This window comes from Pan troglodytes, chromosome 11 (assembly GCF_028858775.2).
Source record: "Pan troglodytes isolate AG18354 chromosome 11, NHGRI_mPanTro3-v2.0_pri, whole genome shotgun sequence".
In the NCBI taxonomy this organism is placed as follows: Eukaryota; Metazoa; Chordata; class Mammalia; order Primates; family Hominidae; genus Pan; species Pan troglodytes.
The window spans coordinates 78,117,359-78,140,686 of NC_072409.2; the positions used below are offsets into that span (position 1 = coordinate 78,117,359).

Consider the following 23,328-nt stretch of genomic DNA (forward strand, 5'->3'; position numbering starts at 1 on the left):
TTTTCTCAATGACAAAAAATTTCCAATTTTGTTAACATCCATGGTAAAATGATCTAATTTCAAAAATTTGTTCTAGAGCCAAGATCCTTATAACCTCTATAAATGTGTGTGAATAGTTAGTTGGCAGGTCCTACAAAGAAATGTCATTTTTATTCATGTATTTTGGGTTGTTTAAACATTTCTGTAAGATTTAAAATACTTTTCTTCTTATGGCTAGAATTCTCAGCATCTACTCCCATGCCTGCCTTTCTAAAATCTATTGGCCAGTTTAAGAGTATTTACAATAATACAACTTAAAGACAAAGTGTCCATAAGTCATTATTTCTAACAGACAGCATAACACAGTAGAAATTGCCCTGACCAAGGAATTAGAAGACTGGAATTCAAGTCCCAACTCTGCCACTAACTTTGCAGGATGACCTTAGGCAAGTCATGTCACTTCTCTCATTTGTCAAATAATGCAAATGATTCCATTCTAAGGTATTTTCCACCTCTAAAATTGCTTTCATTTACTATTATTATTTTTTAAATAATGAAAACACTTTCTGGGAATTGTCTTAAGCCCAAATGGGTAGAGAAGAATTTTTTTTTTTTTTTTTTTGAGACGGAGTCTCGCTCTGTCGCCTAGGCTGGAGTGCAGTGGTGCAATCTCGGCTCACTGCACCCTCTGCCTCCCGGGTTCAAGTGATTCTCTTGCCTCAGCCTCCTGGGTAGCTGGGATTACAGGCAAGCACCACCACGCCCGGCTAATTTTTGTATTTTTAGTAGAGATGAGGTTTCACCATGTTGGTCAGGCTGGTCTCGAACTCCTGACTTTGTGATCCACCCACCTCGGCCTCCCAAAGTGCTGGGATTACAGGCGTGAGCCACTGCGCCTGGCCGAGTAGAGAAGAATTTACTGCTGATTAAGGTTGTGTTTTTCAACCTGCAATCCAGAGACCCTCAGAATAAAGATTACTTGAGGTTGCTATGAAAAATACAGATTCCTGTCCTCCCCCTGGCTGAATCAGAATCTCATAAGGTGAGGCTCAGGTTTCTGCACTTTTCACAAGCTCTGTAATGGTTACAGTGCACCCTAATGTTTGAGAACCAGTGGCCTAAAGAGAATGCAACCTAAGAGGGCAAGGCTAGTGCATAGCTTAAATTGCTCCAGCCTTTGGTAATCCCTTCTAAACACAGTGCCACCCATGTGGAGGAGACTGTAAGGAAGCTGTTATTCAAAGTAGAACAGTCAGCCTTGTGCTTGAGTCCTGCTTTATGCTTGCATGTTTCATAACAAAACACAAAGGCAAGTCTTCAAATCAGCACTTAGTCTTGATATCCAAGTAACTGACTACTGTACTTATGATAACAGCTTGAAGAGGACTGCAACTCTCCCCTCACGAATGGTGACAGAGTTGGCTTGTCACACCTGGCTCAGGGAAGAAAAATGAGTAAACCCCTACCTCTTTACTCTTGATTCCTCTTCCACCCTAATACTGTTAACACATCATCCTGTGTGATTCAAATAATCTGGCAGATAAAATACAGAAAATCTAAGTCATATTGTTCTTATCACTCTATGGCCAGATATTATACTAATCTAATTTTAAAAATCCTTTTCTGTGCAATAGAAATAACTAAAGCTCATTCTGTCTCCTTTCCTTTCTAATGCTGTTGATAGGAACAAAATATCAAGTAAGGATACATGCTAGAGATGTTAAATTCATACAAGTAAAGTAAATTACAAAGAGAGGTGGTAATATTTTTTTCTAGAATTTCACAATAAAATCCCTCTCACCATGAAAATCTTTTTATAATTTTAACAGGAAACTTAAAAGACATTTTGTTGCAAGACTATCTTAACAATTATAAGAATAATGCCATTATCTGTGCTCAATATAGATAAACATAACAGTAACTTTAAAAGGCCAAGTATACTCATAAGTGAGGATGAAATTTATTTTTCAACAACCAATATGCCAATATCCAACTTCTAGGTTTTATTCAATTCTAATGTCATGGGTTTCTCCTACCCCAGTCAAAACTCCTGCCAAATGTCCACAAAATTGACACCAAAATCAAAAAACACAAAGAAAGAGAGGGTCAGGGAGAGGGAAAGAGAAATAGAGAGTGAGGAAGGAAGGAACTTGACAAGAGCTACCATGCAAAATGACCAGAAGAACTGGAGTTCAGTGGCACAGATCAGCAGGAGCAGAGGAATGCTGAAAAAGATGATGCTGCATAGAGTCTAACTTGGAGATGCCTGTATGATGCTGGATGACCAAGTACTAAGGTCACAAGTGTGTTCATGGACCCATAAGAACCAGGATCTTGACCCAAACTTATAAGATCTTCTAAAAAGAAAATACTTCATCTAAATTGAAGCAATTCCTAAGTCAAACACCAGAAGAGTTCCTTATTTGATGTAAGTTGTGCCTAAAACTTTGGCTGATACAAAGAAACCCGTCCACTAAGGCACCCTGAGGCAATCTGACAATGTGTTGGAGAGAACTTTGTTGTCAGTACCACATCATTATGAGAGTACAGAGAACGGATCACCCGCAGGGGACTGGCTTCTTTGGGCAAGCAGTCAACAAGTTCACTGCACTGTTTGTCAAATCCCAACAAGCGAATCCCATAGCCATGTGGGGAAGAAATCATTCGTCCATCGGGGCTGAAGCAAAGTTCTTTGATGTAACCCCTGCCTACATTGGCTTCTTCAATGTAATGAGTCAGTCGTAGAGAACAGCGAGGTGAGACAGGTCGCACTGGAGCTCCTTCTTGGAATTCATAGACACAAGTACACTAGGGGGAGAGAAGGGAGACAAACCAAGTTTACAGAGCCCAAATAGTGCTACAGATATTCCTTATTTTTAAAAAGCTCAACAGATTGCCAAAGCCACAGAATTTTTACAAGAAATCACTCAGAATAATGCTATCCCCCTCCCAACTAACAAAACTTGTAGGCCCCGTACTTTCTTATCTTCATAAGCTGAGGTTATTCTGTGTTATGATGCTTTAAAGCCTTTTGTTCCCTGAGGCTGCCTGTGACTTTTGTAGTAATACATTCTCTTTTCTAAGGGCAACAACAATGTTGATATTTTAAAAATTCCTGGAGTACATCCAAGCCCTAGAGTATCTTACCTCTTCCCCTACACAATTCAAAGGCTCTTCTCTTCTCTCCTTTCAGTTGTGGCCTCTAGGACCAGTGAGATCCTTGGAAGACTCTTGCTTTCCAGAGTGATGAGAATCATAAAGTCATTTAACACCTTTCCCCCTAGTCATCAGTATAGTCCCTTCCTTTCCCAGAGTTTCCCCTGGTTTTTAAAAAAAGAAAATTATGATACTCAATTGGCTTAGTAAAATCTCACATTTAGCCAGCTTAGCTGAAACATTTCAGACCTATGTTTATTATACAAGGGGTGTTTGTTTGTTTGTTTGTTTGTTTGTTTTTTTAGGGTGAGATGAAAGAGGCAAGATTTAAGAAGCTGGGCAAAAACTGAGCTGATGCTGGCCTTTAAAGTACCTCCCACCTTGCTCAACCCCAGCAGGAGAGGAATAAGAAGAGTTTGGAAGGGATAATGATACCATATGAAGCAAGAGAGGACAGAAACAGGAGAGTCGAGAAGCAGGATCTCTAGCAGTATGCCCTTGAAGGCAGAGACTGCAGTCAGCGATCGGCCTAAGGTCTGCACACACGGCAATGGCAATTTGTCCAATGAGCCCTGTTGAAGGTGGAGTGCTGCTGCCTGTACCTCCTCATCATCACTGTTGCTTGAGCACCGAAGAAGAGTGGCCCAGCCTTTTGGGTGCAGCTGTAAGGACGTGATGCAGTTTCCATGGTCACTCTCACCAAGAACTTCAGGGGTTACGACTTCAAGACTATTTCGTGGTGAAACTCCTGAGATACAAGAAAATGAGGATGTGGGATTTGTATTATCAAAAAACTAAGGCAGTTCATCAAAGCTTTTTATTTCTGGCAGCCACCTCCCATGCCGTCATTCCTTAGTCTGCCCCTTATGCTACCATATGTTAAAGAGCGTGGTACTCCCCAATGTATGGTGTGTGAGTTTTGGTGGGGTGAAGGTGTGGGGAAAGGGTATAAATAGAACAAAAGATCCAAGTTCCCACAGCAGTAATTGTCACTGACCTAAGGCTAAGGCATAGAAGCTGACTAGGGGTTCTTTTATTTGGATCTTACATCTCAGAAAGCTCTTTATTTAAGTAAGAACCAAAGTTATGTGACATGAAAGGACTCTAGAAAGGTAAAAGGTAACAATTCTCCTCTCATTGGTCCTGGTGCTTTCTGGTCCAGAGAAGGAAATACTTGGAAGCCATGAGGATTGCCTTTTAAGCAAATAAAAAGATCAGGACTTAAGCACCTGCAATAACAACACTATAAACAAAAAATAAAATGTTGGAGGTAAGAAAGGACACCTCACATAAAGGCATGTCAAAACAAGGGATGGGAGACATTGCCAATCATAGACTCTACTATGCCTCATCATTTCCTTCTACCTAACTCCCAATGAAAATGACTGCTGGAGTAAGGCACTGTTAATAATAGGAATATGTTATATCCTTCAGGTGCGTGAAAAACCACTTTCATAGACACTGTAAGGAAGCAACTTAGAAATTTAATAGCAAGAGAAATATTTCAACACTTCTCTGACTGTGGAAGGAGTTATTTTGAAGGCATTGAGCTCCCTCTGTCAGATCCTTTGTGAATTGCTTGTCAAGCAGATGTGTTACCTTCTTTCTAAAGATTCCCTTTAGATTACTACATCATTAACAGAAACCTGTGAAGCTCTAAATTACACTGCTATAACAAAACTATACTGAAATAACTATTTCACATATGATTGAACTTTAACAATTTTAGAGAAAAATATACTCTTATTTTAATAATTAATTTGGAAAACCTATAACAAAACCAGACAAGAAATGCATTCTAAGTAGGTGGTTTGCTAACTGTGCTCCTTTGGGGTTCCTCAGGAGATGGCAAAAGTGGGGAACCACGTGTGGGCTGAGGTGTAGATGGAGTGGGGAAGGCTGGAGGGTCAAGAGCCTCCCTAATTTTTCTTGAACCAGAGCTACTTTGATTTTATTTGTGCTACATCTCTAAGAATCCACAGCAGATTTCATGTCAAAAATAGAGTTCTAATGCTGAAATGCATTTGAAAGCCTCTGCTCTATACAGCTATTATATCTGCCAAAGGATAGTGTTAACATACTCTGACATCTGAAGATCCAGGATTTCCAACATTTAGAGCAACTTCACCTATAAGCCCCACCTTCTCCCATGTTTTCCCTCTCTTTTCACCCTCTCATTTTCCTCTTCTTCCCAGCCTCCTCATATATCATCTCTTCCCTCATTCTTAACTCTCTGTGGCATAGAACTGCTGTATATTTGTGTTTGTGTGTTTACCACTGGTCAATAACAAGCAAGCATGTTAACTATTCTTCTTAAATTAAGTTTCTTTTTCTTGTGGATGGTGTAGTCAATCAATAAAGATTTTTCTCAATGATTATTAGAAGCCTTGACTTGTTTCCCATAGCACAAGTAGAAGGAGAACAGGAAGAATCTGCAAAAGATGTTTGTGTTACAAATCAAAGGAAAAATGTTATACTTCTGGGCATAAATCTTTAAATTTAAGAGGAGGAGCCTTTAACCTTAAAGTGAAATATCACAGACTTCAATATCCAGAGGCAAGTGGATAGGCCATATAGGTTAGAAAGAGCTCTTAAACCATTCTACTGACATAAGTAGCCATGCAAGATAACCAGCATCTACTAGGCAAAGCCACCCAGTGAAAACACAAATTAGAAGTCTAAGATTTAGTCTCTGCCCAAAATAACAAGGTAGAGAAATGTCTATCTCTAAAAGTGACCCAAAATGACAAAAAAAAAAAAAAAAAAAAAGCAAGCCATATCTGGCTCTTAATACTCAGTTCAAAAAGAGAAGAATAAACAATGAATGGTATAAGAGCTTAGACGTCAATTAGTATGAAGAGGAACAGTATGTGGAATTTGTATAGGCAGAAACCATTTCAACTGGGGGGGTGTGGTGGAAGGTATAGGGCAGAGCAACTAGTTCTGCCAGAATGGCTAGGAAAAAACTGGGAAATACAGAGAGGAGCCAGATGGTAGCTCACTTTATCCTACAAACCCTTGGAAGCTGTCAGGCATTGCACAGACAAGGAAATGGCAGAGCAAAAACTCTGAGGGTAACCAGGTGACTTTCACAATTACCTGAAAATTCATGCCTTATATTTATACAGAGCTTTCACGTGCATAATCTCATTTAATTTTCACAACAATCTTGATTGAAATCTATATTTCTGAACTACTTCCTCTCCAAACTAGACCAAACTAAGTCCAGCTAATAAAACCAAAGCTCAAGTTCTATTAAGATTTAACTCAAGATATTCAACCCCAGGGACTCTCGGTTAGCTTTTTGAAGCTGATGACTGAGGGATAAATCACCTCATCTCCATTGCTTTTATTTTTATGGATTAAAACCATAAAACTGGTTTTAATCAATCAATAATTAATCAGATTGGCATAATCTGTTGTTACAAGATTATAAAATCCAACTTTTAACCTACCTTCTCTTTGAGAGGCTCGTGACATGTGTTTCTCAGAAGAATTAGAATCACTATGATGACAAGGTGAGCCAGAAACTCTAGGACCAGATGAACTTGATGAAGTGGTCAAATCTTAAAAATATAAAAAATTCTGACAATAAACCTAGCATAACTCTGGTAGTGGCTCTTAACTTTTTAATTATCTACTCGAACCATAGTTTTAAAATTTTAAAAAAATGCTCATATATCACTGGCCTATAAGACTGAGGAAGGCAAGACAGCTCTTTGAAGTGTTCTAAGATCTAGTCCCTTTCTGAATCTTTTATATCAAAGACTTGACTATGTGAAATAAAAATGAAAAACCAAATAATCATAGGAGCGTCTTTGGATCCTCATCATTTCTGTACTAAAATGGAACCCAAAAATTCCATGAAAATGAAAACTAAGCTCTTAAGCCTATTGTTTTATGTTAAAATAGGGTGCAAACAACAGGCCCATTACCAGAAACATGAAGAGATTCTTCTTTAAAGTATACCAAAAACTTCCATTATCATTCTTGAAATTACGTGAATAGTCTTTTTTTTTTTGAGACAAGGATCTTGCTATGTTGCCCAGGCTGGACTCCTAATTCCTGGGTTCAAGTGATCCTCCTGCCTCAGCCTCAGCCTCCCGAGTAGCTGGGCCTACAGGCATGCACCACTGTGCCAAGTTTATGTGAATACTGTGAAATGTGACATAAAGTTTACATTGAAAAAATAAAATGAGTATCAGGTAGTGGAGTCTGATATATTACTCCAAATAGCAATGTCTATTTCATCATCACACTTTGCTAGTGGTCCCATACCTATGTTAAGAATTCTTACTAGTCTAATTTCCTGTAATGTTATTTAGTATCAGAATTACCATTAGAAAACTGAAAACCTTGTTGGTTTTTGAGTTGAAATAGGCCAACTAGACATTCAAAATCACTATTTCTCACTAAGTTAGAGTTGCTTATCATGTTTAACTTAAAAGGCAAATTTGAATCTCAAAGGATTATACTCGTATATTTATGAAATCCCTTGTTTGCAAGTAAGTTGGTAAAACTTAAATTTCTGCTTTTGACAGTTATGCCAGGCACTGCAGTACAATGATGTCTGTACTTTCCCAGAGGAATCTTCAGAAGTGGTCCTGTGCACAAGGAGAAAGATTCCAACCTTTTTTTTCATTTCCTTTTTTTTGGACACAGGGTCTTTCTCTGTTGCCCAGGGTGGAGGGCAGTGGGGCACAGTCATGGCTCACTGCTGCCTCAACCTGCCAGGCTCAGGTGATCCTCCTGCCCCAGCTTCCTGAGTAGATGGGACTACAGATGCATGCTAGCATATCTGGCTAATTTTTGTATTTTTCGTAGAGACAGGGTTTCACCATGTTGCCCAGGCTGGTCACAAACTCCTGGGCTCAAGCGATCTGCTCACCTCAGTCTCTCAAAGTGCTAGGATTACAAACGTGAGCCACTGCACCTGGCTAAATTTTTAAGTTATTTGTAGAGATGAGGTCTTCCTATGTTGCCCAGGCTACCCTTGAGTTCAACTCCTGGGCTCAAGCGATCCTCCCACCTTGGCCTCCCAAAGTGATGGGATTACAGGTGTGAGCCCCTGCACCTGGCCCCACCATTCAAAGCTGCCTTTTAATAGCAATTTATTAGCATTCTATGTTCCAAATGCTTAAGTCTTTTTTCCCCTGGATTTTTGTTTATAATGTAAATGATGGGTATGTCCCCACACCAGTCCCTTCTTTCCCAAAGGTAGATGAAATATAGTCTTTTTTAAATCACATAATGTTGATAAAATACAATACGTACATTTTTCTGAACCCTACGTTCTCTTAAGTCTAACAAAATCAGCAATGGGAGAAGAGACAGAGTTTTAGCAAGAGAGCGTTTAGAGAGTAATGAGATAAGATGGCACCAGCTACCTGTGTCTGGACATCTATAAGTCTAGGATACAGATAAAACTAAAACTCTATATTGACCATAATTTAATAAAAGCTCTGCTTGATTCCAGAAGGACTTAAGACCTTGTGCCATCACTAATTTTTGAGATAGTGATGATTCAAAATTACTGATGAAAAGATCCTGTGGCTAGCATAAAGCTGAAAGAAAATACTTTAGGGTCAGCAGTTATTCCTCCTAGTCCATTTGTGATTCAGAGGTACATATGAATGATATGTCAGAGATACATACAAATCATTATACTTGCTTAGATAAAAACCCATCAATGAGCTTTCTAAAGAATGCCTTTTAAAAAATTGTCTTCCCTTTTCCTGCTATCATTCTCAGAAAAGAAACCTATATCATCTCTATGTTTGAGATTCTCGAGAAAAATCTTTTTGACCAAAAAAGAAAAGCTTACCTGAACTTGAAGTAGTTCTTCTTGCTCTTAAAATGGGATAGCTGCCTACTTCTAAAGACTTAGTTAAGTCAAGATCATGCAAAATTAAGAGATATCCAGAGGACGTTGAAATCAACATTTTGGAACAATCTGGTGTTAACCTCATTCGCATGAGAAAACGTGTGTGAAAGAATTTCTTATGTGGACACCCATCTTCTGTATACCTACAGGAGAAACCAAGCCAACAAAATCTAGAGTTATCATAAATATAACGGTTCAGTAATAATCATATTTTTTGCCCTTCAAAATAAAATATAGGGAGGATGAGAAGAGCTTGGTCAATGGGCTCAAAATTACAATTAGGAGGAATAAGTTCTAGGGTATTAATATTGCACAGTAGGGTGATGATGGTTAATAGTAAGATACAGTATATTATAAAATAGCTAGAAAAGCGACTGTTACATGTCCTTACCACAAAGGAATGATAAGTGCATGCTAATACTGATTTGCTCATTATACAACATATATGTGTCAAGACATCAAATTGTACCCTGTAAATATGTGCAGTTACAATGTGTCAATTAAAAAATATTTGAGGCCAGGCATGGTGGCTCATGCCTGTAACCCCAGCACTTTGAGAGACCAGGGCAGGAGGATTGCTTGAGCCTAGGAGTTCAAGACCATCCTGGGCAAGATGGTGACCCCATCTCTACAAAAATTTAAAAAATTAAAATAAATTAGCTGAGTGTGGTGGTGTGCACTCAGAGTTCTAACTACTCAGGAGGCTGAGGTGGGAGGATCACGCGAGCCTGGGAGTTTGAGGCTGCAGTGAGCTATGATCACACGACTGCACTCCAGCCTGGGTGACAGACAGACAGACCCTGTCTCTATTCAAAAAAAAAAAAAATTGAAACTTCAAAAATGAGATGTCTTTCCAATAAATTTTACTTTTTATGTTAATAATTATTATTTAAAATAATACATGTTGTTTTAATCAATTGTGGACTAATAATATTGTAATGATCATTAAATCCAGAAGAAATGTAACACTAATAGCCCTGTGGTCACAGAAAACAATTTTTAAAATTAATGTCAGTTTACGTGCATATTTTTGATGCCAATAAGAATGATCAGTAGGCTGGGGGTGGTGGCTCACACCTGTAATCCCAACACTTTGGGAGGCTGAGGCGGGAGGACAGATGGAGCCCAGGATTTCAAGACCAACCTGGGCAACATAGCAAGACCCTGTCTCTACAAAAAATAAAAAGTTAGCTGGAGACTGAGGTGCGAGGCTGGTTTGAGCCTGGGATGTGGACGGTGCAGTGAGCCATGATTGCGCCACTGCACACCAGCCTGAGCATATAACAGGATATAATTCTATGAGAAAATATAATGAAAATGAGTACCAGAAGAAAAAGTTGTAAAACTTCCAGCTGTTAAAAAAAATAGAATTTACAGTCAATGTATATTGAGATTTACATACATGCTTAACAATCTTTTTGCTCATCATTCCTTCATTCATCTCCAAAATTCCTTTTTTGATCCTTTCTTTCTGAAGTATATCCCTCAGAATTTTTTTTTTTTTTTGAGATGGAGTTTTGCTCTTGTCGCCCAGGCTGGAGTGCAATGGTGCTGTCTCAGCTCGCTGTAACCTCTGCCTCCCAGGTTCAAGCGATTCTCCTGCCTCAGCCTCCCAAGTAGCTGGGATTACAGGCATGCACCACCGCACCCATGCCTGGGATTACAGGCATGAACCACCATGCCCGGCCAGAATTTTTTAAAGTTAGACTTTGTTGAGGTAAATGCTCTCGCTTTTTATTGTTCTGAAAATCTTTTTTTTTTTTTTTGAGACGGAGTTTCACTCTTGTTGCCCAGGCTAGAGTGCAATGGCGCGATCTTGGCTTACTGTGAACTCCGCCTCCTGGGTTTAAGCGATTCTCCTGCCTCAGCCTTTAAAAAAAATAAAATTTTTTAATGGTGTACATGATGTTTCAAATATGTATATATTGTGGAATAGCTAAATCAAGCTAATTTTTATATATATATATAACCTCACATACTTAACATTTATGATGATAACACTTAAAATCTACTTTTAACAAATTTCAATTATATATAATAACAACAGTAAATTGTCATTAACAGTGGTCATCATGTTGTACAATATACATCTCCCAAGTAGCTGGGATTACAGGCACCTGCCACCACATCCAGCTAATTTTTCACATTTTTAGTAGAGATGGGGTTTCACCATGTTGGCCAGGCTGGTCTCAAAATCCTGACCTCTGGTGATCCACCACCTTGGCCTACAAAAGTGCTGGGATTATAGGCGTGAGCCACCATGCCCAGCCTGTTCTGAAAATCTTTATTTCACTCTCTTTTAAGAGACTGGGTCTCCCTCTGTTGCCCAGGCTGGGGTGCAGTGGCATAATCATAGCTCACTATAACCTCAAATTCCCAGGCTCAAGGAATCTTCCCACTTCAGCCTTCCAAGTAGCTGGAACTACAGGTGTGCACCACCACTCCTGGCTAATTTTTAAATTTTCTGTAGAGATGGGGTCTTGCTGTGTTGCCCAGGCTAGTCTTGGAACTCCTGGTCTCAAGTGATCCTCCCACTTCAGCCTCTCAAAGTGCTGAGATTATAAGTATGAGCCACTATGCCCAGCTCAACTCATCTTATTGAATAAAGGTTTAGCTTAGCATATAATTTTAGGTCGTTGTTTCCTTCTGAATATTTAGGATAATTTTCCACAGAGTTCTATTTTCCATTGTTACTATTTGTGAGTCTGCTATTAGTCTGACTATTACTTTGTGTAATTTATCTTTTTTCCCCCCTCTGGTTAATCTTCTCTCTGTCGTTAGAGTACTGCAATTTCACTGGTATATGTAAATTTGGATCTCTTTTTATTTATCTTTACTGGGATTCATTTGACTTTCCAAGTCTTAAGATTCGTATTATTCATATATTCTGAAAGTTTCTCAGTCATTATTCCAATATTGCCTCTCACTGATTTTCTCTATTCTCTTAGAGCTCCAAATATATGTATGAAACATTCATGTTTGACTCTCCTTTTCTTATAACTTGCTTCTTTATATTTTCTATCTTTTCATTTCATTTCAATATCTTTTTCATATTCTGGGTAACTTTTCAATATCTATTTTCATATATATATATATATATATATATATTTATTTATTTATTTTTTTGAGACAGAGTCTTACTCTGTCACCCAATGCAGTGGCGTGATCTTGGCTCACTGCAACCTCTGCCTCCCAGGTTCAAGCGATTCTCCCGCCTCAGCCTCCCGAGTAACCGGGATTACAAGCGCCTGCCATCACGCCCAGCTAATTTTTGTATTTTTAGTAAAGATGGGGTTTTACCATGTTGACCAGGCTGGTCTCAAACTCCTGACCTCAAGTGATCCACCCGCCTCGGCCTCCCAAAGTGCTGGGATTACAGGCGTGAGCCACTGTGCCCAGGCAGTTTATGCCCTTTATTTTAAAATTTGCTTATTGGCTAGGTGCAGTGGCTCATGCCTGTAATCCCAGCACTTTGGGAGGCCGAGGTGGGACGATCACTTGAGCCAGAAGTTAGAGACCAACATGGGCAACATAATGAGACACTGTCTCTATGAAAAAATGCAAAAGTAGCCAGGCAGAGTGTCACACCTGTGGTCCCAGGTACTTGAGAGGCTGAGGTAGGAGGATGGCTTGAGCCCAGGAGGACAGGGTGGTAGTAAACTATGATTGTGCCACTATATTCCACTCTGTCTCTCAAGCTGGAGTGCAATGGCACAATCTCGGTTCACTGCAGCCTCCTCCTCCCAGGTTCAAGCAATTCTCCTGCCTTAGCCTCCCAAGTAGCTGGGATTACAGGTGTGTGGCACCACACCCGGCTACTCTTTGAAATATGTATATATTGTGGAATGGCTAAATCAAGCTAATTTATATATATATCCTCACATACTTAGCATTTATGATGATAAAACTTAAAATCTACTTTTAACAAATTTCAATTATATATAATAACAACAGTAAATTGTCATTAACAGTGGTCATCATGTTGTATCTTATAAATCTCTTGAACTTTTATTCCTCCTAACTGAAATGTTGTATTTTTTTACCAAAGTTTCCCCCAACTGTACTCCACCCACCTGTCCCCAGTCCCTGGTAACCACCATTCTACTATCTGCTTCTATGAGTTTTTGACTTTTTTAGATTCTACATGTAAGTGATATTTGTCTTTCTGAGCCTGGCTTATTTTGTTTAATATAATGTCCTCCAGGCTCATTCGTATTGTTGCAAATGACAAAATTTCCTTCTTTCTTAAGGCTGAATAGTATTTTGCTGTGTATATTACAACATTTTTAATCCATTCATTCATTGATGGACGTTTAGGTTAACTCCATATCGTGGCTACTGTGAATACTGCTGCAATGAACATGAGAGTGCAGATATCTTTTCGACATAGTGATTTAATTTCCTTTGGATATATACCTAGTAGAAGGATTGTTGGATTTATATGGTAGTTCTATTTTTAAGTTTTTGAGGAACCTCCCTACTGTCTTCCATAATTTATATCTAATGACCTTTGTTAAATCTTACTAATTCTGATAATTTCTCTGAGGAATTTGTAAGATTTTCTATATAGAACAGGGAGTAGAAAACTTTGGCCTATGGGCCAAATTTGGCCCACTTTTATCTATTTTATGTTTTAAAGACAGGGTGTCAATCTCTTGCCCAGGCTAGAGTGCAGTGGTGCAATCATGGCTCACTGAAACCTTGAACTCCTGGGCTCAAGGGGTCCTCCTGTCTCGCCCTCTTGAGTACCTGGGACTACAGGCACACATGGCCACACCTGGCTAATGTTTTAAATTTTTTGTTGTTGTTGTTGTTGAGATGGAGTCTTGCACTGTTGCCCAGGCTGGAATGCAGTGGTGCGATCTCGGCTCACTGCAACCTCCGCCTCCCAGGTTGAAGCGATTCTCCTTCCTCAGCCTCCTGAGTAGCTGGGATTACAGGCACCTGCCACACCTGGCTAATTTTTTTGTATTTTTAGTAGACACGGGGTTTCACTATATTGGTCAGGCTGGTCTCGAACTCCTGACCTCATGATCTGCCCACCTCAACCTCCCAAAGTGCTGGGATTACAGGTGTGAGCCACTGTGCCTGGCCATGTTTTAAAATTTTTTTAGAGATGAGGTCTCACTATGTTGCCCAGGTTTGTCTCAAACTCCTGGGCTCACACAGTCCTCCCACCTTGGCCTCCCAAAGTGATGGGATTATAGGCATGAGCCACTGTGCCTGACCACTGCCTGGTTCTATAAAGAAAGTTTGTATAAACACAGCCACATCTATTCATTTATGTATCATCTATGACAGCTCAGAGACCATGTAGTACACAAAGCCTAAAATATGTACTACCTGGTCCTTTACAGAAATAGTTTGCCAACCCCTGATATATCATCTGTGAATAATACTGTTTTCTTCTTTCCAATCCATATATAATTGTTTTCTTCCTTCTTTTATTGCACCAACTAGTACCCTCCCCCGCTTCACCCACCCCATGACACTGATGAACAGTAGTGGTAACAGTGAGCAAGCTCTCCTTCCAGATTTTAAGGAGAAATCTTCTTAAGGTTCACCATTTTAAAATGTGCTATAATTTTTTAGTATATACTTTTGATAAATTTCCTTCTATCTCTAGTTAATTAATGATTCAGGAGTTTCATTGAGGTATAACTTACATGCCATAAAACTCACTCATTTTAGGTGTAAATTGTTTTTTGTTTTTTTTTTTTTTTGAGACAGAGTCTCGCTGTGTCGCCCAGGCTGGAGAGCAGTGGCGTGATCTTGACTCACTGGAACCTCCACCTCCTGGACTCAAGCAATTCTCCTGCCTCAGCCTCCTGAGTAGCTGGGATTACAGGTGCCCACGACCACGCCCGGCTAATTTTTGTATTTTTAGTAGAGACGGGGTTTCACCATGTTGGCCAGGCTGGTCTCAAACTCCTGACCTCAGGTGATCCACCCCCCTCGGCCTCCCAAAGTGCTGGGATTACAGGTGTGAGCCACCATGCCAGGCCGCAATTAAGTAATTTTTTAGTAAATTTAGAGAGTTGTGCAATCATCAACACAATCCAGTTTTAGAACATTTTCATCACCTTAAGAGATTCCTCCTGCCCATTAGCAATCACTTTCTGTTCCCACTCTCAGCTCCAGGCAACCACTAATCAACTTTCTGTCTCTATAGATTTACCTATTCTAGATATTTCATATAAATAGAATCGTACAGTAAGTAGTCTTTTGCAAGTTGGCTTTTTTCACCCAGCATAATTTATTGAGGTTCATCCATGTCATAGCATGTATCAATTATTTGTTTGTTTTCATTGCTAAATAGAATTCTGTTGCATACATCCACCACATTTTGTTTATCTATTTACCACTTGCTGGATATTTGGATTGGTTCCATTTTTGCTTATTATGAGTGCTACTGTAAATATTCATGTACAAGTCTTTGTGTGGCCATATATGTTCATTTCTCTTGAATAGATATCTAGGAGTGGAATTGGTGGATCATATGGTAACTCCATGTTTAACATTTTATGAAACTGCCAAATTGTTTTCTAAAGTGGCTATTCCATTTTACATTCCCACCAGCAATGTGGGTTTCAGCAATCAGGGTTCCAGTTTCTCCATATTCTTGCCAATACTTGTTATTAATTAATAATATGGAGTCTTCGAATCCATGAACATGGACTATCTCCCCATTTATTTACAACTTCTTATATTCCCTTTAGCAATGTTTTATAGTTTTCAGTGTACAAATCTCATACCTCTTTTGTTAATTTTATTCCTATGTATTTTACCCTTTTTGATGCTATTGTGAATTAAATTATTTTCTTCATTCATTTTTGGATTGTTCATTGCTTTTAAGTAGAAATACAATTGATTGTATATCTTGCGAATTTACTAAACTTGTTTATTAGGTCTAGTGGATTTCTTGGTAGGTTCCTTACTATTTTCTATATACAGAAACATATTTCCTGCATATGAAGACAGTTTACGTCTTCCTTTCTATTCTGAATGCCTTTTCTTTTTTTTACCTGATTGCACCTCCAGTGCAATGTTGCACCTCCAGTATAATTTCAAAAAAAAGTGGTGAGAGCCTTGCTTCCCATCTTAGGGGGAATGCATTCAGTCTTTCAATGTTAAGCAAGATTCTTAGCTTTTGAATACATTCCCTTTTATGCCTAGTTTTATCACAAAGATTTTGTCAAGTGCTTTTCTGTCTTGATTATCATATGGGTTTTGACCTTTATTAGTATAATGTATTACATTAACTGATTTTGGGAGTTAAACCAACCCTGTATTCCTGGGATAAATTCCACTTGGTGATGACATAAAAATGTTTTTATATATTGTTAGATTTGCTAATATTTTGTTGAGGATTTTTCCATCCTTTTTTTTTAGGAATATTTATGGTTTCTATTCTTTTTTTTTTTTTTTTTTTTTTTTTTGAGATGGAGTTTCACTCTTGTGCCCCAGGCTGGGGTGCAATGGTGTGATCTTGGCTCACTGCAACTTCCACCTTCTGGGTTCACATGATTCTCCTGCCTCAGCCTCCCGAGTAGCTGAGATTACAGGCATGCACCACCACACCCAGCTAATTTTGTATTTTTAGTAGAGGTGGGGTTTCACCATGTTGGCCAGGCTGGTCTTGAACTCCTGACCTCAAGTGATCCACCCGCCTTGGCCTCTCAAAATGCTAGGATTACAGGCATGAGCCACCACACCCAGCCCTGTAGTTTCTATTCTTATGGTGTCTGTCTGGTTTTAGTATCAGGATAATAGTAGACTCAAAGCATGAGTTGGAAAATATCCTGTCTCCTCTATATTCTGGAAGAGTTTGTGAAGGACTGTTATTATTTACTATGTAAATATTTGGTAGAATTAATCAGTGAAGCCATTTGATTCTGGGCTTTTCACTGTGGGAGTATTTTTAAATTACCAATTCAGGCCAGTCACAGTGGCTAACACCTGTAATCCCAGCACTTTGGGAGGCCGAGGCGGGCAGATCACTGAGGTCAGGAGTTTGAGACCAGCCTGACCAACATGGTGAAACCCTGTCTCTACTAAGAATACAAAAATTAGCCAGGGGTGGTGGTGGATGCCTGTAATCCCAGCTACTTAGGAGGCTGAGGCAGGAGGATCACTTGAACCTGGGAAGCAGAGGTTGCAATGACTCCATCTTAAAAAAAAAATTACCAATTCGATATCTTTACTTGCTGTAGGTCTATAAGTCAATAGATTTTCTATTTATCGTAAGTCAATTTCAGTAATTTGTGACTCCTTAGGTGTCTATCTGTTCATCTGTGTTGCCTAATTTGTTGCCATAAAGTTGCTCATAGTACTCCTTATTAATCCTTTTAATTTCTGAAAGGTTGGTTATGATATCTCCTCTCTTTTGTTTTTAATTATGAATAAATGTTGAATCTTATTCCTCATTTGAAACAATCATACAGATTTACCCATTTTATCTGTTAATGTGGGTAATTATATTAATACAATTTCTATTGATAAACCATCTTTTCATTCCTTGAGTAAGCCCAACTTGGTCATGATATTTACTATAATGTAGGGTTCAATTTCTTTGCATTTAGAATATTTGTATTTACATTCATATTACAGATTGGTCTTTCTTTTTTTTAATATTTGTTAAGTTCGGGTATCAAGGTCATACTAATTTTATACATGATGTAAGAATTCCCTTTTTCAATAATCTGATCAGTTTAATAAAATTAGAATGTTCTCTCTTATTTGCAATATTTGGTAGAAGTCACCTGTAAAACTGACAGACCTGCTCTTTTATTAGTACTGTAGGTAGTTTTTAACTCATTTTTTCCATTTCTTTAATGGCTGTGGCAGAGGTGATATTCAGAATATTTAAATAACAAGCACTGCATGAACACTTGCCAGTCAGAATAGATGCAGATGGCTGTGCTGGAACAGGGTCCTGGAATCGCCATATTGTGTAAGGGGGACTTTTGCTGCTGAATCACGGGAAGGTTTTGTGGGAGGTATCTCTAGAAGAGGGGCCTGGGTAGTCAGAGGGTGTCAGAGGGTAACTCAGGGCAGTGCCTATTTACGAATTGGTATGGAAGAAGTTCAATCTTTTAACAGTACTTCAGCTGAACCAGTACATATTGGCTAAATATTAGTCCTAGCAATAGGTCTATTTCAGGTTTTCTATTTCTTCCTTGGCCAGTTTTGCTAAGGTGTATTTTTTAGTAAACTGGCTATTTCATCAAAGTTTTCAAGTATATAGGGATAAAGCTCATCTATCATCTTCTTCTATATTGTTGTCTCCTTTTTATTGCTGATATTAGTTATTTATGTCTTTTTTCTCTTGATGAATCTTGCCAGAGAATTGCCTATTCAATTAGCTTTTTTCAAAGAGCAGGCTTTTAAAAATCCTCTATTATATTTTCATTTTTGACATCATCAATTTTATGCTTTTACACTTATCATTTCCATACATCTACTTTCATTGGGTTTATCCTTTTACTTTTTTCCAGTTTTTTGAGTAAGATGCTTAGTTCATCAATTTTCAACCTGTCTTCAGTATGATTTCTTCTTTGATCCATAAATTATTTAAAAGTGAGTTTATAAGTCTCTAAACATGAGAATTTTTAATTAATAACTAAATGATACTAAGAACAGGGAAAATGGTTTGTGTGATAATAGTTCTTTGGTACCAGCTGAAACCTACTTTGTAGTTCAGTACATACTCAATTTTTGTACTGGTTCTAAGTTTGCTTCAGAGGATGTTTTCACTAGTTGTTGGTAGCAGAAATCTAAATATGTGTAATACATCAAGCTTATTAATAATATTTAAATCTTCCATAGCCTTATCCATTTTTGTTTGTTGTTGTTGTTATTTTTCTTTTTTGAGACAGAATCTCACTCTGTCACCCAGGCTGGCCCACTGCCACCTCTGCCTCCCAGGTTCAAGCGATTCTCCTGCCTCAGTAGCTGGGATTACAGGCGTGTGCCACTAGGCCCTGCTAATTTTTGTGTTTTATTTATTTTTGTTGTTGCTGTTGTTATTGTTTTGAGACAGAGTCTGACTCTGTGGCCCAGGCTGGAGTACAGTGGCACAACCTCGGCTCACTGCAACCTCTACCTCCTGGGTTCAAGTGATTCTCCTGCCTCAGCCTCCCAAGTAGCTGGGATTACAGGTGCCAGCCATCACGCCTGGCTAATTTTTGTATTTTTAGTAGAGATGGGGTTTCCGCATGCTGGCCAGGCTGGTCTCGAACTCCTGACCTCAGGTGATCCACCCACCTCGGCCTTCCGAAGTGCTGGGATTACAGGTGTGAGCCACCACACGTGGCCTAATTTTTGTATTTTTAGTAGATTTGGAGTTTCACCATGTTGGCCAGGCTGGTCTCCTGACCTCAAGTGATCTGCCCACCTCAGCCTCCCAAAGTGCTGGGATTACAGGCGTGAGCCACCATGCCCGGCCCATTTTTGTCTGTCTTATCTAGATAAGTAAATGAGAGAATGCTGTTAATATTTTCCACTGAGATGGAGATTTCTCACTTCTTTCTTGGAATTCTGTCCACTTTTACTTTTTATAGTTTTATGCTATGTTTTTAGGTGCATACAAGCTTTTATATTTTAGTGAAAGTAATCTTTTGTTATAGTACCTTTTTATCAGTAATGCTTTTTGTCTTAAACTTTATTTTGTTTGCTATTAATGTAGCCACAACTGTTTTGTCTTTGACGTATAATTGTTTGTTTTTTCTCATCCTTTTACTTTCAACTTTTCTAGGTTTGTATGTTTTAACTGTGTCCCTTACAAAGAAAATACAGTTCTGTTTTATTTTTAATCTAATCTAACACTGTCTATTTTTAACTGGACAGTTTAGCCCATATACGTTTATCACAGTTATTAATATTTGGATTGAAGCTTAGGTTATCTGCCTACTAGTTTTATGCTTTGTGAAATAACAAAAAATATTTTTCCTGAAATTAAGGAAATTTATTTTGTAAGCTAGTTTTCATCATGAACTATACAACTTGGTCTCCTTCCTGTATAATTTTCTCCAACTTTTTAGTTGCAGTATATGACTAGTTTTGTGCTTCCTAATTTACCTGTTCTTTTAAATAATTATCTTTTTTCCTTCCCTTCTCTGCTTCTATGGGATTGATCATGTTTTATTAGTTTTTTACCCTCTACTAATTTGGAAGTTACATTTATATTTCTATTCAAATTTTATTTCTAAATTTTAGTAAACAAATTCATTTAGTAGGTATGCTTGTCTTTGTCTAAAGATAACCAATAGTTTTTGCCTTCCCGAGTATGGGTAGCTAGAAATCTCCAAGAATAGCCCCTCTCTTTTTACATATGACCTCTAAAAAGAATATTTCGAAAATGATGGCCACACACAGTGGCTCATGCCTGTAATCCTTGTATTTTGGGAGCTGAGGCAGGAGGATCACTTGAGCCCAGGAGTTCAAGACCAGCCTGGGCAGCATAGCGAGACCCCGTCTCTACAAAAAATAAAAAATTAGGTGGGCATGGTGGCTCATGCCTATAGTCCTAGCTGCTCAGGAGTCTGAGGCAGGAGGATCACTTAAGCCTGGGAGATCCAGTCTGCAGTGAGCTGTGACTGTACCACTGCACTACAGCCTGGGTGACAATGCGAGACCCTGTCTCAAAAACAACAACAAAAACAAATATACACAGAAATGATCATGGTGTGTTTACTATATTATCATTTCACCATAGCTAGCAAAGCAGGCATATTTTAATTGTTTTTCAAACTTCAACTCTTTAAATATCAATTTCTTTATAAGGAGACATTTTGTTGGAATGTTGCACAACAGAGGCATAACTGGCATTTTAGGTGGGACAACTAGTCCACTGTGCACACTGACCTGTGTACTGCAGGATGTTTAGAAACTCTGGTCCTTGCCGACTACATGCTAGTAGATAGTTCTCTTCCCCCATAGTGACAACCAAAACTGCCCCACGCTTTATTCCTAAACATTCCCTTTGAGATCAGTAACATTCCAAATGAGAACTACTCTTTTAATGCATGAAAACAAAGAACAAAAATTGCAAAATATATGTAGAATTGAGGGAAGAAAAAGTGAGAAACAGTTTAGTTTCACAGGAGAAATAGCAAAAATATTTTTCCTTAAATTCAGGAAACTCTTTTTTTATAAGCCAGTTTTCATCATTAACTATACTACTTGGTCTCCTTCCTGTATAATTTTCCCCAAAATTTTTAGTTGCAATATATGACTAGGTACAATTAACAAAATATATCATCACTTTTTGGTTGCTTTTCCTACAGCCAGTTTCCTTCTTGAGGCTAGGACAGAACACTGAATTTGTTCACCATCTTTAAAAAAATGTTTTTGTTCATAATCCTAACATGGTCTCCTATTCACAAACCTGTTAGTGTCCCAAATAATGACATTTCCATCAAATCCTGATGTTACTAAGAGTCTTGTATTAGTATCATATTCGATGTTCTTCACCCAGCTAGTGTGACCATGTAAAGTGCATACTTTGGTGTTCAATTTTCTCAGATCCCATAGTGCTATTGTAGTGTCATCAGAGCAGGTAGCAAACAGCCGGTTATCAAGAAATCTATAAAAGCAGAAAAACAAAACCCTGGTTCATTTAATCTCTTTTTAAAGGAAAATTGATTTGAGAAACAGTCACTATATTACCTAGTCAAGAAAGAAAGAAAAAAAGGACTACACACTCACTATGTAAACCCAATGACTGATATACTATAAAAAGTATACTTTGCATAATCACAGAGCCAGGATACTATGATTTAATGACAGTCACATTGCAATTGGATCCATTTGCTTTAAATTACTGATTTTTATTTGAAATTGGAAATAGGGGTAAGTGTTTGGAAAACAGTGACAGAAGGGAAAAAAAGAACTTCAGAATCTCTATAGGAAACAAAAATGATGAGAGAGAATTTAATAGGCGATAGAGGAAGTTTTGAAGACTTGATTGCCGAGAGGGACACATTACACATAATCAAAATCATGAGAAATATTTGCTCTGCTACAAGGAACATCTTTTTCTATTTAGAACAGAGTTACATACAAAAATTGCTATAAAATTGCCATTATTTTAAATCTTTTAACTGAAAGCTATTTCCCAAATAATCTCTTAGCAACATTTTATTAGGACCAATCAAGAAAATTACAAAATAGGCTTAAAATACTCTATAATTCAGACTTTTTATTATTTTACACTAACTTCTCAATCCTTAGTGAGAATATATTTAATACAAATACTTAAAAAATAAACTACTATTCACACTTGAATTTTCGTTTAATTTAACATTAGGATGCTTTCTGTAATACATGCTGTTATCCTAATCTCTTACAGAAGAAATGAATTCTGGTGCTTCTTCTAAGATAAATTTAGATATAATTGTCAGAAATCAACCTCAATATCCACAAACACCATAACGACCTTCCTAAAATTGATCACGGTTTTCAAATACCAGGCGTTTACACAGGTTGTTTCTGCTAGGTGAAACAACCTTCCTCCTGCCCCTGGATCTGGCTAATTCTTGCTTTCTTTTTAATACCATCATGTGTCACTTAATGATGGAATACATTCTGAGAAATGTGTCCTTAGGTGATTTTGTTGTTGTGTGAACATCATAGAATGAACTTACACAAACCTAGATGGTACACACTGAGGTTATATGGTATATATGGTATATAGCCTATCACTCATAGGCTACAAATGTGCACAGCATGTTACCATACTAAATACTGTAGGCAACTGTAACACAATCGTAAGTATTTGTATATTGAAAGATAGAAAAAATACAGTAAAAGTACTGTATAAAAGATTTAAAATGTTACACCTGTATAGGGCACTTACCATGAATGGAGCTTGCAGGAGTGGGAGTTGCTCTGGGTGAGTCAGTGAGTGAGGGGTGAGTCAGTGTGAAGGCCTAGGGCATTACTGTCCATTACTGTAGACATTATAAAGACTGTACACTTAGGCTACACTAAATTAATTTAAAAATTTTTCATCAGTAATAAATTAACCTTCGATTACTATAACTTTTTTTACTTCATGAATTTTTAATTTTTTAAACTTTTGACTCTTTTGTAATAACAGCTTAAACACAAACACATTGTACAACTGTACAAAAATATTTTCTTTCTTTATAGCCTTATTTTATTAACTTTTTTCTATTAAAATGTTTACTTTTTAAACTTTTTTGTTAAAAACAAAGACACACATTAGCCTAGTTCTACACAGGGTAAAAATCATCAATATCACTGTCTTCCATCTCCACATCTTGCCCCACTGGAAGGCCTCCAGG

The 23,328-nt window shown here is 38.0% G+C and overlaps 1 protein-coding gene across 10 annotated transcripts in view; it reads right to left on the bottom strand.

Moving 5' to 3' along the window:
- Positions 1-1,915: 1,915 nt before the first annotated feature.
- Positions 1,916-23,328, bottom strand: part of DCAF10 (DDB1 and CUL4 associated factor 10) — a 60,867-nt gene continuing 39,454 nt past the window's right edge. For 2 of the 10 annotated variants that reach the window (XM_001170070.7, XM_063788550.1), the window contains 5 exons: positions 21,408-21,605; positions 8,960-9,162; positions 6,591-6,701; positions 3,738-3,883; positions 1,916-2,787 (listed from right to left, as the gene is read on the bottom strand). In XM_001170070.7, coding sequence (XP_001170070.1) covers positions 2,419-2,787; positions 3,738-3,883; positions 6,591-6,701; positions 8,960-9,162; positions 21,408-21,605 — 1,027 coding nt within the window. In that variant the 3' untranslated portion in view covers positions 1,916-2,418. Of the gene's footprint in view, positions 2,788-3,305; positions 3,884-6,590; positions 6,702-8,959; positions 9,163-21,407; positions 21,606-23,328 lie in introns of those variants that run through there. The other 8 variants (XM_009456647.5, XM_063788551.1, XM_016960897.4 and 5 more) reach the window with 6 other exon arrangements.